Genomic DNA, 17,941 nt, shown 5'->3' with positions numbered 1-17,941 from the left:
GTTTACTTTTAGTTTCATTTAGTTTTAGTGTTTTATTCTGTATTATGTGCTGTTTGTTTTAGATGTTCTCTCTTGTTTTATTTTAATTTTAGCTGCCTGGTTCTTTGGTGTGATGTAATCTTTAATTCTTTAATTCTCTCTTTTTTTGATTTTTAATTTCTAACTTTAACCTTCAATCTTATTCTTTAATTTTTAAATTGCCTAGTTCCTTTGTTTGATGTGAGTGCAAATCTAGCTAATTATTCATTGAAGTTATCATTTTTACTATTTATTTTTAATTGACTGCTCTGATTTATCTCCGATATTTTGCTTGCTTCTTTCTGCACACAAAGCCTGAAGGGAAAAACTGAGTTTAATCAGAATCCTTCAGTGTCTGAAAATAACAGAATGACAACCAAACTGAAGTAGCTTTTCTGCACCTAATCAAAAGCAGTCAAAACATAGTGTGATCTCAAAATGCAGAAAACATTTTTTAATTAACTGGAAAGGAACTGAGTTATGAACTTGCCTGCAGGTAAATATTTCTCAGCATCTGAAGCCATTTCTTCCTCTGAACCTCACAACCTGCTAGCAGGTTTGAAATCAGTGTTGTCTTTTTGAAAAAAATTGCCAAAATTAAATCATTTATCAGAGTAAAACTGTGAAAACAGACAGAAACCTGAAGAAATGGCCACTTGGGTGCAATTGAAAAGGCTGCACAGCACTGACGTAACCAATAGCTGCTCATTACGCATTCAGAGACAGCAGAATATGTTTTAAATCTGCGTTTCTGCTCACTTCTCTTTTTAGTCAAGTCACTTTATTTTTCGAGTGCATTTCATCATCTGAACTCCGAGACCAGTCACCAGGCTTGAAAGGCCTGTTGTCTTAAGAAAATTACCAAAAACACACCTTTTACCAGTCATAGAAACTGCAAAAATAGCAAGAACTGACAGATTTTTCTTTCAACAGTTCTCAAACTACTAAACTTCACTAAACCCAAGCGTAAAATCGCAATATTTAATCAAAATCTATTTATTCTATTTTTTTGTTAAAAAACCACCAACAATAAAACATCTGCCGTAACCAGATTCTGTAAAAAACTAAACATTCTGTAGGCCTCATCATAACCAGAAAGCTATCAGTGACTTAGTTGTGATCAACAGTGTCATGACAAAGTTTCAGGGACATTTCGGCTAAACTGCAGCCTGTGTATGCAGCAAAACCTCAGACAAACACGTAAAAAAGTAAGCAAGTCGTAAAATGTCTATCAAATGGGGACTCAGTTATCTTTTTAGTCAAGTCAGTTTATAAATATAACAAGTTCAAGCTTCTAAATCCTCAAACAAACCCAAAATTACACCAGTTTTTAGAGCCAGAGACTGTCAAAACTGTCAGATTGTACACTTTCTGGTTCGGTTTGAACTGAAAAATTAACCAAAATTATCCAAATCTGATTTTAAAATTGATTAAAACGACGTCCTTCTATATGTTCAGTTTAAAAATTCACCAAAAATAAAGTATTTGAACAGATCAAATTCAGTTAAAATCCAAAAAATGATGTGCTCCTCAGCATAAGCTATGAGTGATTCAGCTCCGACCAACAGTGACATAATAAAAGTTCAGGAACTCTTTGGTTGAACTGCAGGATGTGCAAACAGACCATAGTAAACAAAAATGGAAACAAATTAAAAATGGAAGTAGTAAAAATGTTGTACATGTGGATTCTAGGATTGTTTATTAAATAAACTAGCAAAAATACAGATCTTTCTTTGATCATATAAAAAAAATCTAAGAAAATAAGCTTTTTAAAGGACATTATAACGGTATCATACAGCGCAAGACACATTTCTAAGTTCCCTGTATTTGCCGTCAGATGCAGGATTTTATAATGCAGTGAAAAATGAGGCTACAGTGAGTTTTGTAGAGAAATATAAGGCTTCATTTCTCTACTGCAATCTGTAATATATGCATAAGAATACCCAAAAAATACATAAAATAGACTTGACAGGAATAATAAGTCTCTTCCTGCTGCCACTTTAGCTCAGTCTTGAGGTTTAGTCGCACTCAAAACAATCATATTTTCCATTTGCAGAACTACATGCTTCAAAATGTAGTTTTAGAAGCAAAATAAACAAAGAGGGATCCTGAAAATCTGAATATGAGACTGTATAAGGTTTAGGACGTAGGAGGGATTGTGTGCATCATATTTGTAACTCAGTCCTGCTGTCTGCGGAGGCTCCTAATGACCGACTGATAGACAGCGATGGTGACTCATCTAATGTTATCAGCCGATCTCATCATCGTCACTCACTTTCTAATGAGGTTGCAAACCTCCAGCGGTGGCCTTTAGGAGGGAGATTGTGTGTGTGTCGAATAAGAGAGCGAGAAGATTTTCATTAATTTATCTTTGCTGTGGCCTGAATGATAATTCAGAGAGGGATCTATCTGCAGCTCACTTCATCAAGCTGAATCTTAATAAAATGAACGGTGGTTTGTGGGCATTTCTGCTCCCTCAGTCACAGTTAGGAGTTCAAATGCAACCCAGAGTCTCCCATCTGACCTCCTCGGAAACAGATGATCTTTCATGTGGAGTAACTTTAATATATTTAATGAAGACATGCAAAATTTGACACTAGGAATATTTTCAGACTTACAAGCCTTTGAAGTGCATAGAGTAGGTCAAAATTTTGCTTTTTTTTCAGTTTGTGTTATTTTTTCCAGTAATTTTGAGCCTCCTAAGTACAGAATATAGACACATAAAATTTTTAGGACTGAAAAACGCATTTGAGTTCTATTAAAAACTGCAACTAAATACATTTTGCATCCACTAAAGGTATCTCAATCTAAAGACAAAATCTTTGCAATTTGGGTAAACTTTAAATGGTCATATCACCATGTATTGTAAGCCGTTGGGATAAGGACAAGTTATAGCTTTAATTTAATTTAATTTAATTTAATTTAATTTAATTTGATTTAATTTAATTTAATTTAATTTAATTTAATTTAATTTAATTTAATTTAATTTAATTTATTTTACTTTACTTTATTTACAGTTTTGGGTAGTAATGCATTTTGCTTTTTTTTTCAAAAAAGGATTATATTACAGATTTAAATAGAATATTAAAATAAATTTTAATTTTTTATGGTAACTGCAAAAAACAAACAAACAAACAAACAAACAAATAAAATAGGCCAAAACTATCTATAATGTCCACATCAAAAATGGTTTTGCTTCTATAAATGGCAACTCATTATTTTACAACATCTAACAGTAAAATTACACTATTATTGCTTTAGCTCATTCAGCAAAAAATATGGTTATTTGACAGATATTTCTAATATCATTATCATTATAATAAATAAAAATTGTGTGTATTGATGATTAAAAAATTGTATTTTACATTTTTTGGTTTTGCAAAATTACAGATTAAAAATAGTAAAATTATAGGGGAGGAAAGCATTAATTTACATTTGAATGAAAATAAAAATCAGGACAAAACTGTAAAAATTGTCCACATCAAAAATCTGTAGTTTTACAAACAGTAATATGTTCTTTTGTAATGTGTCACGATATTATGACACAGCTTTACTGCATTTAAATGACATACAAAATGTCATTATTTCACACATATTTTGCTTTATCGTCACCATTTTAACATTAATTAGAAGTTACAGTGTTAGAACATCATTAATGTATTTTTTCAGGCACTCTTGCTTTCTTTTTCTCTTTTTTTTTAGTATATTAATGGCCTCATTTTGATAAAAGGCTCCTCTTATAGTCATGACTTCATTCCTATTAACAGAACTCAAATATGGTTTTCAGCCCCCAAAATTTCTGGCGTTTATCTGCTTCACATCTGAAGTTATAAAGGCTCAAAAAAGTGCAAAATTTCCACTCATCTATGTGCTTCATGGACCTGTAACTCATTTAAAAATGAGTTTAAAAAACATTTTAAAAAATCAGCTGATTTTAAGGGAAAAACTTCAGATTTGGTCTTTCTAATATGAAATGTAATGACCAGTTGCTTTGCCTTTGTTTATCTGATGCATTTAACTTCTTTTCATCAAAAATGACATGCAGATGCCTTCAGACTGCTTTTTTGAATCTTAGCTCCAACTGACCTCAGTTTTTGTTTTTTTTTTTCAGTTTCAGTTTTAGAAGAAACCATCACATCAGTAAACATTGCCTTCATGCTCGGAGCTCACAGAAAGGTAAGTTCTGATCCGTCACCCTCACAGAGCCTCTGCAGCCTTCAGTCTTTTCTGATCTGTTTCCTTTCGGGCAGCTTAGGTCGGAGAAATGCATCGCCGTGTGTCTGTGTTTTAATGAAACCTCTACAGAAGCTCGCTGTTTGGTTGAACGTCCTCGCAGCTGATCAACACAACTTCACATCCTTCCTCTCTCCAGCAGAGAGAGGAGTTTCGTTAAGAAGCCCGAGCCGGCCTCGTCAATAATTAAGCAGCCAGAATCATGTAGAATTCTCTAAGAACCCCGTCTGCTACCCTTTGTACTCGTGAGCTGATTAATATTTCATTCATGCGAGTGAGAAGACAGACAGGTGTCGAGGTTAATCTGCTCCTCCTCTGAAAGCATTTCGCCCTCTCTGCTCTGATGATGCACCTTCCTCTCCAGAGAAAGCGCTTTAATACAACAACTAGTGCCCAACGTTAGCTCCCCTCTGGGTCTTTACCTGCCATGTAATTAGTTAACAGCTTGAAGTTCTGCTTTACAGCCTGTAAACCGTCCACAGCTACAGCTCAGGTTGATCCAGAGAGGTTTTCTAACAGCAATAGCTTCAAGTTAAAGGTGCCTCGTAGTAGTTTATGATCATTTATGTTTACACTCATTCAACAAAACTCACTGTTTGTCCTCTTGGCGTCTAAAAAACATGCTGAGTGCATAATTTTCCCCTCATTCTTCATTAAACATTTACAAAGCTGACTTTTTTCTTTTCCTCGGAATATCAAATCCAGCTTGTTTACATCTGTGTTTGCAAACTCTGCCTTTGATGGCAGCATCTTAATGTGGATCAGAGAGAAAAATACTCAATAAATTGAATTATTAGAAGATGTTTCCTGTGTCTTTTAGAGCATGCTGTAACTACCGAGCCACTATAGAATAAAACAGAATTTCTTTTCTGTCAAATAAAGAGCAACCTGCATTCACAAATCAGACATTTTTTAAAAGCACAGTAAGAAATGTGCAAATATAAAATATAAACAGCTATCAGAAAAAATATTGTGCAAGTGTGTCTATGAAAACAGTGGGATAGTTTATTCTTTTAACCCTCGTGTCGTCCTGCGGGTCAAAATTGATCTGTTTTAAAGTTTGAAAATGTGGAAAAAAATATATAATTTCACAGTGAAACTTCTGATGTCCACATTTTCAACATTTTTGGGAAATCTTTGAATATTTTTTGGTGGAAAAAAGATAATTTCACTGGATTTTGGTTGATTTCTTTGGTGAATGTTCTTAAAGAAAATATTCAAAGTTTTACTGATATATATGGAATCACTTTAGATATTTTTAGGATTTTTTTGGAAGATTTTTACTCATTGTTTGAAAATATTTACAAGAATTTTTTTTGCCAAATTTGGGGGATTTTTTTAAAAAAAATAAAACTTTGAAGGGAAACTTTTAAGGAATTATTGGAATTTTCTTCCTGAAGGTTTTGCAAATTTTAAGAAATTTGGGGAATTTTTTTACAGAATTTTTGGATTTTTTTCAGACAAGCAGACAATATTTTTTGGTGCCCATAAATGAGGACAACAGGAGGGTTAAGAACTATAAAAAACAATTGTCTTACTGATGTTGCACAACCGGATAGTGTACATTTGTCAACATTAAAGAAAAAGTATGTCTACAAGCAGTGCAAAAATGACATAAAAGGTACAGCTGTACGTAAACATGTAGGTTAAGCTAATTAATAAAAAGTGCACGAGGTAGAAGGTGCAAAAGTGTAGATAGTGTGTGTACAATTCAAGCAAAATTATAAATATTGACCTGTTGTGTAGAGTTTATAAAAGAAAACAACTGTTAGTGTGATAATTATTGTATTATATTTGCATATTTTGCTCCCATTTATAGATTCAGATGAAGATTTTCTTGAATTTTCGCATTTAGTGATACAGATGAGCATCTGAACAGCATCTTTCAGCACAGTCTGACTCACCAGATGTATTTTCTGGGTATAAATCTGCTGCTGGCCATTCATTTTTAAAGTTTTTCCAAGGATTTAGATTGTTCACCTAGGCAGCTCAGCTAGTTTTTCATTGATTATCCACTTTAATGACAGAGTTCATGTCCCTGCCTACAAATGTTCCACCAGTAAAATTCCCCCAGTCACTATTTCATTGAAACATCAGAGGCAAATCCTTCATTTAACTACTCCCATGACGACTGGTCGGTTTAAAGAAACTCCAAACAGGCCAGAGTGTGTTTTTCTCCCTATAGCAGACTGATACTGAGGTGCAGCCAGACCTTTATGTTCTGGAGAATCGACTGGAAAAGTGAGACTACTTTCAGCAGGATAGTGTGTCCTGACACACCGCAAGAAAGGTTTGAGGACGAAACGTGTTAACTTGGCCTAAAAATTCCCCAGGATCGATGGGATGTACTGAGAAAATGAGTTCTATCGCTCAACTTCTATTACCTCTGCTGCTTGCATCTTGGTTCCTGATCAGTGTTTGGAGTCCAGGGAGGACGGTTTTAACCCTCATGTCGTCCTGCGGGTCAATTGACCCGTTTTAAAGTTTGAAAATGTGGAAAAAATATATATTTTCACAGTGAAATTTCTACATTTTCAGCGTTTTTGGGAAATTTTTGAACATTTTTTGGTGCAGAAAAGAAATGCTAAAAAAATGTTTATTTAAGAACATTCGTAAAAAAAATCATTGATTTTTTTCTGAATGTTCTTAAAGAACATATTAGAACTTTTACTGATATATATGGAATCACTTTAGATATTTTTAGGATTTTTTGGGAAGATTTTTATTCATTTTTTGAAAATATTTACATATTTTTTAAATTTTTAAAATTTTTATTTTTTTGCCAAATTTGGGGATTTTTTTCTTAAATAAAACTTTTAAGGGAAACTTTTAAGGAATTTTTTGAATTTTCTTCCTGAAGATTTTGCAAATTGTTTGAAATTTGGGGAATATTTTGCTGAATGTTTGAATTTTTTTCAGACAAGGGAACACTTTTTTTTCGTGCCCATTAATGAGGACAACAGGAGGGTTAATGTTGTGGCTGATCAGTGCACAGTATCTTTAAATACAGATTTAACACTGGATATTCAAACACGTTAAATAGAACCTGTTCCTCCAGATCAAACCAGTGAAATAAACAAACAGGATGGTTGAACTACGTCATTTTGTCACCTTGTTGGGCTAAAAGTCTTTTTCAGCCAAAGAATCGCTGCTGCCCCACATCTTGTTGCACATAAATCTTCATGAACATGGCAACTTCTATAACAAACTCAGTCTTGTGTGATTCTTTTCCAAGCTAGAAATAAACGGACAGGTAGCAAACACCTGGGTGACTGTGAGGTGGTTTTAAAAGAGGGAAAATTAAACTCACTGATAGTTATTGATGGTGTTATAATCTATGATATGGCTGGTCTGCAACACAACTCAACTGTGCAATAAGATCAATAATCCTGACCCACCAGGACCCAAACACACCTCCTATATGCTTTTCATTATTTCTATTTTTGCAATATACTTATTAGACATTTAAATACATTTTTTGTAAAATGTAGATACCAGCAACTTTCATCTCTTCGACTAGGATGATTTAAGCGTTAATTGCACATTGTGTTCATCTTAAATGAAACGCATACAGCAGAATGGACGTTCAAATAAATCTACTGTAGCTGCATGTACTGAAAATACAGATTACTAAAATGATGATCAGATTTATTTCACCACTGATACTATGTAAGGTCAACAAAGGTCAACTAAACTGGCTTCTTGTGTGCCTTTTTCTTAAAAAAAGACAGATTTCCAACAAACACAACCAACAAGGAAGCAGCCTGTCAAACGTGTGCAACCAAACCTGCGACAAAAACCGTGAAGAAAAACAATAAAACTGTTAATAAGAGCCAAGAACACGTTGTTCTGCATCCGTTTCCATTCATGCTGCTGATCCTGTTTCACAGTTGCGTTCCCACACATGAACACACTGCTGGACTCACCCACTGAGGACCACGATGAAGTCCATGACGTTCCATCCATTCCTGAGGTAGGAACCTTTATGAAACACGAAGCCCAGCGCGATGATCTTGATCCCGGCCTCGAAGCAGAACATCCCGATGAAGTAGGGTTCAGTCTTCTCCTGTTGGTGCAGAGAAAAACACAGAAATCAGCAAAACTGTTAACCCTCCTGTTGTTCTCATTTATGGACACCAAAAATATTGTTTCTTTGTCTGAAAAAAATCCAAAAATTCTGCAAAAAAATTCCCCGAATTTCTGAAAAGTTCCAAAACCTTCAGGAAGAAAATTCCAATAATTCCGTAAAAGTTTCCTATAAAAGTTTTATTTAAAAAAAATCCCCCAAATGTGTGTATATTAGTAAAACTTCTAATATTTTCTTTAAGAACATTCACATAAAAATCAACCAAAATCCAGCAAAATTCACTGGATTTTGGTTGATTTTTTTGTGAATGTTCTTGAGAAACATTTTTAACATTTCTTTTTTACAACAAAAAATATTCAAAGATTTCCCAGAAATGTTGAAAATGTGGACATCAGAAGTTTCACTATGAAAATATATTTTTTTCCCCACATTTTCAAACTTTAAAATGGGTCATTTTTGACCTGCAGGACGACACGAAGGTTAAACAAAAACTTTTAAATATCTCGGCATAATAACTTACACAAGCTTGTCCTCTGCAATGTAAAAGTTAATCTGAATAATCTTAAAAGCCTCAGGCACCAGTTGTCTTCGTCTGCTGCAAACATCTTAGAGCACACTTTGCTTTTTCCTCATCTGAACCAGGCGGCAGATTGTGAAAGTGTGTTTGCAGATGTTTTCAGTAACTCACCAGCCTCTTGGACATGGGCGTTTTGTCCTCTCCAGGAAGGTGCTGCTCCAGAGCCAAGACGATACAGTTGGCGATGATGGTGGCCAGGATCATGTACTCGAAGGGAGTGAAGAGTGGAGTTAAGGGTAATGTTGGCATTTGATGTTAATTCAATGAGCAATGCTTGTGATTTTCCATATTTTTGTCATTGTCAACAAATCCCATGAAATAACCCTGTAGAAAGATGGACGAACCCTACATGATGTTACCCAGAGGAACAGTAGTTGTGAAGGTCATGAGGTTCTTGGTAGTTCTCCTAACTTCCAACTATTCGAGCCACAGATTGTCCAGTATCGGCACCAACTGTCACTCAAAGCAGCCACTCCTTAATTCTGCAAAACTTTAAGCCTCAATATAATTAAAACGGGTGAATTCTATTAAAGTTGACCCACTGTAAAGTTATCATGAATGCAGAAATTAGCTATAGAGGCCAAAACTGTCTTTTGTTCCAGGCTATAAACATGATTATTTCTGCTGTAAAGTTTGACATTTTAACATGGAGGTCTATTAGGTTTGACTCACTTTTACAACCAGCCTCAAGTGGACATTTGCAGAACTGACCTTTTTGACACGAGTAGCTTCATTTTCAAGAAGTGGCTGCTTGGAAACACCTAATCTGTGTGTGACTCAGCCTTTGAGTTCATAATATTCTCTGAAAAGGCTCATAAATTTTCAAAGAAACATCTACATTTCCTGGCTTATTCTACTGACATTAAATCAAGGTTTTGTTTGGGACTATTTTAAGGATTTGGTGTAGTTTTAAGTCCAGTAACAGGTTGGTGTTTGTGGTTCCAACTCAAAATCACAAGAGCTTCAGTAAAATGCAATTGAGCTTCTCTTTTAGGATCTGTTGTCTAATTGCAAATGGTCGATCTATAGTAAGGTACCATACTACTTAAGAAACTCTACATTTCTTAGACAAACAGCTTCTTAGCCCTTTAACGTTCTGCTCAACCATTTGGTAGAGCACATTTTGACTATTGACTTATTGAAAAAGATGTTTTATTTAATTCCACCTGTTTCAGCCATCTCTACCACTCATTAGCTACCACTCTGAGGTACATTATACTAAAAAAAAGTCCAGTAGATGTCACTGTGTTTTGAAATAGCATACAGAGGAAGTTAGTCTGCTCACAGGAAGTTAGCATGAGCAAAATCACTCCTCACATGAGGCCTCTGTTTGCTGTGATTTTCAAAGGTAAAGTAATACTTTGGACATATTATGGTGCCTAAGGAGTTGCTGAACACAACTGTGTCATTTGAAATGTAAAAAAAAAAAAAAAAAAAAAAGATGTAAAAGGGTCAAGTAATTTTTCTCAACCGTTTGGTAGAGGTCAGTATTTTAAAAACCACTGGGTCTCTTCATAAAAAAACATTGATTGTTGTTATTAGTGCCCCAAAGAGATAAGAAATATAATGACATAAATTTTTCATTATCTTTTTCTTGGTGAGGATGTTAAAGGGTTAGAGATGCAAAGGAATCCTTCTGAATGGATCCGGAGCCTTGTCTGCATTCCATAAGTTGAGAAATGTGCTGAAAACCCAATTATTAGGTGTATTTTCTCAGCTTTTTGTGAGAGAACAAACTGTCTTCACACCTGCACATTCTAAATCAGGGTGACCTCAACTCATTTGTGAAGCCATAAAAAGACAAGAAAAAAGAAGTTTGTGCCGAACTTCACTTTCTTTGAATCAGGAGAGCTTTAACAAACTCTGCTTGCTTGGCGAATTCCTAGAGGAACATTCAGCAGCTCAGTTCAGACGGAGGAACCCCTAAAACTCTAAAGAGGCTCCTGGAGGAGATTTTTGTAGAGTTCAGTGTAGACAAAACTGACACTTGCATTTGAGGGGATTAGAAGCAGAATGGTCTAACCCACAAAAATCCAAACTGAGTTTTATATAATTTCTATAGTATTTTATGATCTAGATTTTAGTGGCAAAGTGGTCTAAGCCACAACCCAAACACAGCGTTACAATGGTGCTTCGAATGTTGGACCATTCTTGAAAACACAAAACTTTGAACCCATTTTTCTCAAAGGTTGGACCACTCTGCTTCCAAACCCTTCATTTAATAGTTCAACACATATATAACATAACATTTGGGGAGATTAGGATCCTGTCTGACATTCTGCAGAAAGATTTGAGAGCAAATGAATCATGGCGCTAATGAAAATCTCCTTTTGTTTCAATACAAAAAAGTCCCCATTTTATCTGCAGTATTGTCTCATAATACGTTCATGTTTGAGGGTTAAAAAGACTACAAAATAGAAACAAAACCTCACGAAACTTTTCGTTAAGGGGTTTTTCAAGTAACCTCTGCTGCAGGGGGTCCATCAGTGGTGATGGTGAAGAACCCCAAAAGGTTTTATGAGGTTCTCCTGCTTCTAAAAGTGTGCAGGGGAGGTGTAGAACATTCCTCCTTCTCCTCTGGTGCTCCGACTCACAAATATAAAAGACAGGTGTTTTTGTTTGATCTATGGATCTGAGATCTTCACAAAAGTTTGAATAAAACAACACAAAGACACTCGCTGAGTTGTTGTGTTTGTTGACACCACAGAAAACGGCTTGTTCAGACTGATATCTTAGATTTTTCTGACGCTCGTTGTGCTACTGCAACACTGGTCAGCCTGACCTGGAAGCCACATGAGCTTCTCTGAATATCAATAGACATGTCAGCAACTCATCACATCAATAAATAACAACCCTTAGAGCTTCCAATTGATTTTACTTTCACACATTAGAAATTATTAATACAGACCACAAAGAGCAACTATGGAAGTGGTGAAGAAACACACAGTTTAGTTCATCACAGTGAACCGAACCCACTGCAAAGACAGACATCCTCTGATATCCTGCTTAAGAAACTAAATTAACCCTCGTGTCGTCCTGCGGGTCAAAATTAACCCGTTTTAAAGTTTGAAAATGTGGAAAAAATATATATTTTCACAGTGAAACTTCTGATGGAAATCTTTCAACACTTTTTGGTGGAAAAAAACAAATGTTAAAAATGTTTCTTAAGAACATTCACAGAAAAAATCAACAACAATCCAGCAAATTTTGTTGGGTTTTGGTTGATTTTTATGTGAATGTTCTTAAAGAAAATATTAGAAGTTTTACTGATATATATGGAATCACTTTAGATGTTTTTAGGATTTTTTTTGTAAGATATTTACTCATTTTTTTGAAAATATTTACAAGAATTTTCTTGCTAAATTTGAGAGATTTTTTTTTAAAATAAAACTTTTAAGGGAAACTTAAAGAATTATTGGAATTTTCTTCCTCAAAGTTTTGCAAATTTTCAAAATTTGGGGAATTTTTTTGCAGAATTTTGGGATTTTTTTCAGACAAGGAAACCATATTTTTTGGTGCCTGTAAATGAGGACAACAGGAGGGTTAACCTGGCGGCTTCTGAGCCCCGAAGCTGGAGACACACCGAGACACAACCTTATCTGAGGTCAGCTGCAGCAGACAGACACAAACAGCAGCAGAATCTTCTGATCCTTATTATCAGGATCATAAGAGACGAGGCCTGAGGCCTGAGACGTGATCCCGTGAACAGGGTCGCTCTCGTTACAACGCTGAGACCCGCTGCGGTCGCTGGTTCGACTCCAGCCGCTCCGGGGGCCGAACCGAGCCAAAGCAATGCGCTCTTTATCTAACGCTGAACGTGGGCAGGAGAGCAGGGAAAGGAGCTTAAATCTGCAGAGAGGACAGCCGAGGAAAGGGGGAGGCAGAGATAACAGGGAAGGAAGTGATAAGAGGGATGAGGGCTGATCAGTGGAGGAGAGGATGAGGCTGAAACAGAGAGAGTCAGAGGCTTGCGAAACAGGTGAGGAGGAGGCAATGAGACCGAATAAGAGCGACGGCGGACGGATCGATGGCGCGCTGGCAGCTGCATCCAGCAGGGTTACTCAGGGACATGTGAGTGATGAGAAGATAAATGAACAGAGCAAATAAAATCTCACTCCCACCAGCCTGCAGGGTTCAAACTCAAAGCTGGGCTGCACCACCGACTGACTCAGTGGATTTTTGGAAAAACAAAAGCAGGAGATGATGAGTTGGAAAAAGAAAGCACAAACACAAGCTAGAGGTTTGCTTGTTTTTTTTCCAGCTGAAGTGTATCTTCTGACAATAACTGGCATCACACTGTAAATCTCTCAGCAGCGACCACACCTCAACTAACTGGCGGAAGGAGGGGAGGGAGGGAGGGACGGAGATGTAAGGAAGAGGAGGAAAACGAAGACAGAAGAGAACAGGGAGGAGAGACGTATCCACGGCAACAAGCTTCTCCTGCAGCCAAAAGTCAGTGCAACACGACAGGCTAGCGGGCAGCTGAACTACCTCACTGGAGGTGGATCAGCATAATTACAACCGCTAACTGATCCTAAATACAAACAACATGAGGCAAAGAAATGGCAGTTTAGTAAACAAAAGCTTGGCCGAGGAAAATGTTGGTCCACATTAGTGCCGTCATTTCTGAAGATACAACCACAAAAAGTAAAAGTGATGCATTCAGATTTGTTTTTAGGGATATTTCAATCTTGTTGTGATTGTTGTTTTCTCTTGATTTGCGTCTTTACTGATCGTCTCTCCATATGTAAAACTTCTATTTACTCGTTTATACTATATAGTCCAAGTTTTAAGCATAACGTGGACTAATTAAAGCCTTTAAACATATCTTTTGTGCATAGGCTACTTGAAAGAATCTGAGGAAACATGTACTTTATATGGCCAATATTTTCAACTTTAAAAGCACATTAAACCTAGCAATAGCATTCATTCTGAAGCTGTGTTTCTTTCCAACTAAAGATGTCTGTTCTCCTTTCAGTCAAGTCAGCTGTAAATGCAACACATTTTACCCTCTGAAGAGCAAAAACTACCAGAAGGTTTAAAAAAAACTGCCAAAACTAGACATTTATCAGTCAGAAAGTGTAAAAAAACGAAAGAAATGAATTGTCAGAATGAACTTTTCAATGGTAATTAAACTTATCATGTGCAACTTAAAAACTAGGATACTTCATCAGAATTCTGTTATTCTAGAAGTTTCATTCACCAAAGATCACACAAACGAACCACATTCTGTAAAAATCAAACAATGATGTGCTCAACACAACCGCAAAACACAGAGCAGATGAAAGATAAGTATGGAAATTTAAAAATCTAAGTAGTAAGTTATCTCCAGAATGCCGAGCCTCCACGTTTGTTTGTTTGTTTTTTGCAGTTTTGCTGTGGACACTTGGAAATCTGATTCCTGTTTTTTGCCGTAATCTTTTTACAATAAATAATAAAATCTCATGCGGCTGTTCTCTTTAAATCGAGGTGCAGTGAAAAACGAACCTGCAGCGAGTGAAAAAGTGCAAAAAACCAAACTTCCTGGGGTTTGGAGGATTAAACACAATAAAACATCCACCAAAGAGCTGCACAACAACAGACAAATAGAACAATTAAACCAAACGAAAAGCAAACAAGCCAATTAAAAGCCAATAAATGACAAAGCAGTTAGCGCAAAAACAGTCCAAGTCATTGTGTGATAAATTCAATGAGTGTAATTGCATTTGAAATGGAAAAGGTTTTTCATTTATATTCACAAACTGTCAGTGAGATTTAAAGCACTGATATTAGAGGGAGGCTGTTTTAACCCTCGTGTCGTCCTGTGGGTCAAAAGTGAGCCGTTTTAAAGTTTGAAAATGTGGGAAAAAATATTTACTTTCATGGTGAAACTTCTGATGTCCACATTTTCTACATTTTTGGGAAATCTTTGAACTTTTTTGGTGGAAAAAAGAAAAGCTAAAAATGTTTCTTAAGAATATTCACAAAAAAATCAACCAAAATCCTGCGAATTTTGCTGGATTTTGGTTGATTTTTATGTGAATGTTCTTAAAGAAAATATTAGAAGTTTTACTGATATATATGGAATCACTTTAGATATTTTTAGGATTTTTTTTGGAAGATTTTTACTCATTTTTGGAAAATATTTACAAGAATTTTCTTGCCAAATTTTGGGGGGGGGGGGTTTAAAAATAAAACTTTTCAGGGAAACTTTTAAGGAATTCTTGGAATTTTTTTCCTGAAGGTTTTGCAAATTTTCAGAAATTTGGGGATTTTTTTTGCAGAATTTAAAAAAAAATTTTTCAGAAAAGGAAATGAGGACAACAGGAGGGTTAAAGTTTAGCTACTGGAAAAGCCATATCTGTCTTTAGTGGTAGTCTGGATCCAAGAACAGCAACAGATTCTGGTTTATGTGGGATTTAAGAGCGCAACCGGCACTGATAAACAAATAATATTTTACAGGTAATACACTGAATTGGTCACTAAAACAAGGATGCCAGGACAAGTGAAATATACTCCTGCTTATGTGCACCAGTATTATCAGTGCCTGACCCATGCTGACAAACATCTAACTGCAATAATCCAGCTTAGAAGTAACAGAAACCATGACTGACCATCTCAGGATCTAAAAAAGAAAAGACATTTTTTCCATTTAGATAAAACTTTAGCTTGAAAAAAGCTTGTTTTAGCTACTGCAAGTTGAATTTTGCTCTTTGACAACACCTGAGGGAAACATTCACATCGTTCAGCTGCTAAATGTTGCACTAAATTCAGCACCTGGCTGCTAATTCTGTCTGTTGAGTCATGAACAGGCAGCATAATGTCAGATTTAGAGCTTGAGAGCAGTGAAAGTAACACAAAAACTGTAAACTTATGGGCTAAATCAGTCACTGAATATTTGACTTCTTGAGCCTTAAACACCCGACAGTCTCTACACAACAGATGCAAGGCGTTCTCTGACTCTTCCTCCAGATGTTTTAATGAATCCTCTTTGATCAACACTGAAAGATTCGACCTGGGTTTCCCTCCAAGCTGCTCAACAAGTGTCTGCATCCTGGCTGCCGCTCTGGATGCTGATCAGGACTCGTCTACCGGCTCCGGCTCCGGCTCCGGCTCCGGCAGCAGCAGGCGTCTCGTGAGCCACCGTGAGTCACAGTGACGCTGGCAGTCTGCCTCCATTCCTCAAACATGCGTGTAAAAATAGACACGGAGACGGAGCGTGATGCCCTGCATATCCGTGAATACGCTCAAGACCACACTCAGATCCCTGTGATTGTTTTTGCGCTGAGGTGAAAATCAAAAATGAATCACAAGCATCTGAGCCCGGCTTATTGGAAATCTGTGAGTTTTCTGAGTGAGTGTGTGTTTGTAAGTGTGTTTGTAAGTGTGTCTGGAGGCAGAGGGCTGCATTAAATACACAAACAGGAGGAAAGCTGGAGGTGTAATCTGCATTTGGAGGAAAATTAACACTATTTGAGCGTGGGGAAATAAACACACTGACACACTAGGAGTTAAATCTCAACTGCATTGTTATTAAAATGCACCTAAGATTGAAGCTGCTGTCAGACAGATGGATTAAACTGACATCAGAATCCAATCTGTTTTCAGTTTCACTTCACCTCCAGTCCATCAATCTGGAGGACAAATGTGGCTGTAGTTCAGTCAGCTGTGTTTATATACAGCCTTCATTCCTTATACATGCACCACTGTTCAAAAGTTGGGGTCACCCAGACAATTCCATGTTTTCCATGAAAACTCCCACTTTTATCCATGTGCTAACATAACTGCACAAGGGTTTTCTAATCATCAATGAGCCTTTCAACACCATTAGCTAACACAATGTAGCATTAGAACACAGGAGTGATGGTTGCTGGAAATGTTCCTCTGTACCTCTATGGAGATATTCCATTAAAAATCAGCTGTTTCCAGCTACAATAGTCATTTACCACATTAACAATGTCTACACTGGATTTATCATTCATTTAATGTTATCTTCACTGGGAAAAAAAAATGCTTTTCTTTCAAAAATAAGGAGATTTCTAAGTGATCCCAAACCTTTGAACAGTGGTGTACGTCTCTGTTAGGAAACAAAGCAGCAGATGGATAAACAGCCTGAGGAGGTGAAACATACATCATGTATGTTCTGATTGGTTCTGTGAAACTGTCTGGAGACTTCTGATCTACTGTCACTTTATAAATCAGCACTGAACCCCAAAACCTGCTGGCAGGTGTAAAAGGCAAGTTTTCTTTTTTTTAAAAGTCACCAAAATGACACCATTTATCTGCCAAGAACTGCCAAAACACCCAGAATCACCTGATTTTCAACTTTCCGATGGGCCTTAGGAGAACATTAAATCCTGATGTTTCATCAAAATCACAGACTACATGTCTTATTTAACCCTCGTGTCGTCCTACGGGTCAAACTGAGCTGTATTAAAGTTTGAAAATTTGGAAAAAAAAAATATTTTCACAGTAAAAAAGTCCACATTTTCAACGTTTTTTTTTTTTTTTTGGAGGAAATAAAGAAATGTTAAAAGTGTTTCTTAAGAACATTCACAAAAAAATCAACCAAATTCCAGCAAAATTCCCTGGATTTTGGTTGATTTTTTTTCAAATGTTCTTCAAGAAAACATATTAGAACTTCTGCTGATAAACTTTAGATATTTTTAGGATTTTTTGGAAGATTTTTATTCATTTTTTGAAAATATTTATAATTTTTCTTTTTCTTTTAATTTTTTTATTTTTATTTCTTGTCAAATTTGGGGATTTTTTTTAAATAAAAATTTTAAGGGAAATTTAAAGGAACTTTCTTCCTGAAGATTTTGCAAATTTTTATAAATTCGGAGAATTTCTTGCTGAATTTTTGGATTTTTTTCAGACAAGGGAACAATATTTTTTGGTGCCGTAAAACAGGACAACAGGAGGGTTAAAAATGTGCCAAAAATAAACAGTTTGCATTAACAAAATATGGTGAAAAGCAAAAAATTATGCAATCCTCAGTACAAATGTGAAGCAATGAGCAGCTCAAATGTGAGCAACAGTCACAT

The 17,941-nt window shown here is 36.0% G+C and overlaps 1 protein-coding gene across 10 annotated transcripts in view; it reads right to left on the bottom strand.

The window, feature by feature from the left end:
* The window catches only part of LOC111568755 (voltage-dependent R-type calcium channel subunit alpha-1E), a 209,969-nt gene that overhangs the window by 99,179 nt on the left and 92,849 nt on the right, over positions 1-17,941 (bottom strand). For all 10 annotated transcript variants that reach the window (XR_008604037.1, XM_055017585.1, XM_055017591.1 and 7 more), the window contains 2 exons: positions 9,027-9,133; positions 8,178-8,317 (listed from right to left, as the gene is read on the bottom strand). Coding sequence is in view for 9 of the 10 variants with exons in the window: in XM_055017585.1 (XP_054873560.1) it covers positions 8,178-8,317; positions 9,027-9,133 (247 nt within the window). In the remaining variant the exon portion in view is untranslated. The remainder of the gene's footprint in view (positions 1-8,177; positions 8,318-9,026; positions 9,134-17,941) is intronic.

This window comes from Amphiprion ocellaris, chromosome 2, assembly GCF_022539595.1.
Source record: "Amphiprion ocellaris isolate individual 3 ecotype Okinawa chromosome 2, ASM2253959v1, whole genome shotgun sequence".
NCBI classification, from domain to species: Eukaryota; Metazoa; Chordata; class Actinopteri; family Pomacentridae; genus Amphiprion; species Amphiprion ocellaris.
Note: the sequence above shows the minus strand (reverse complement) of the source record. Positions and strands in the feature narration are given on the sequence as shown.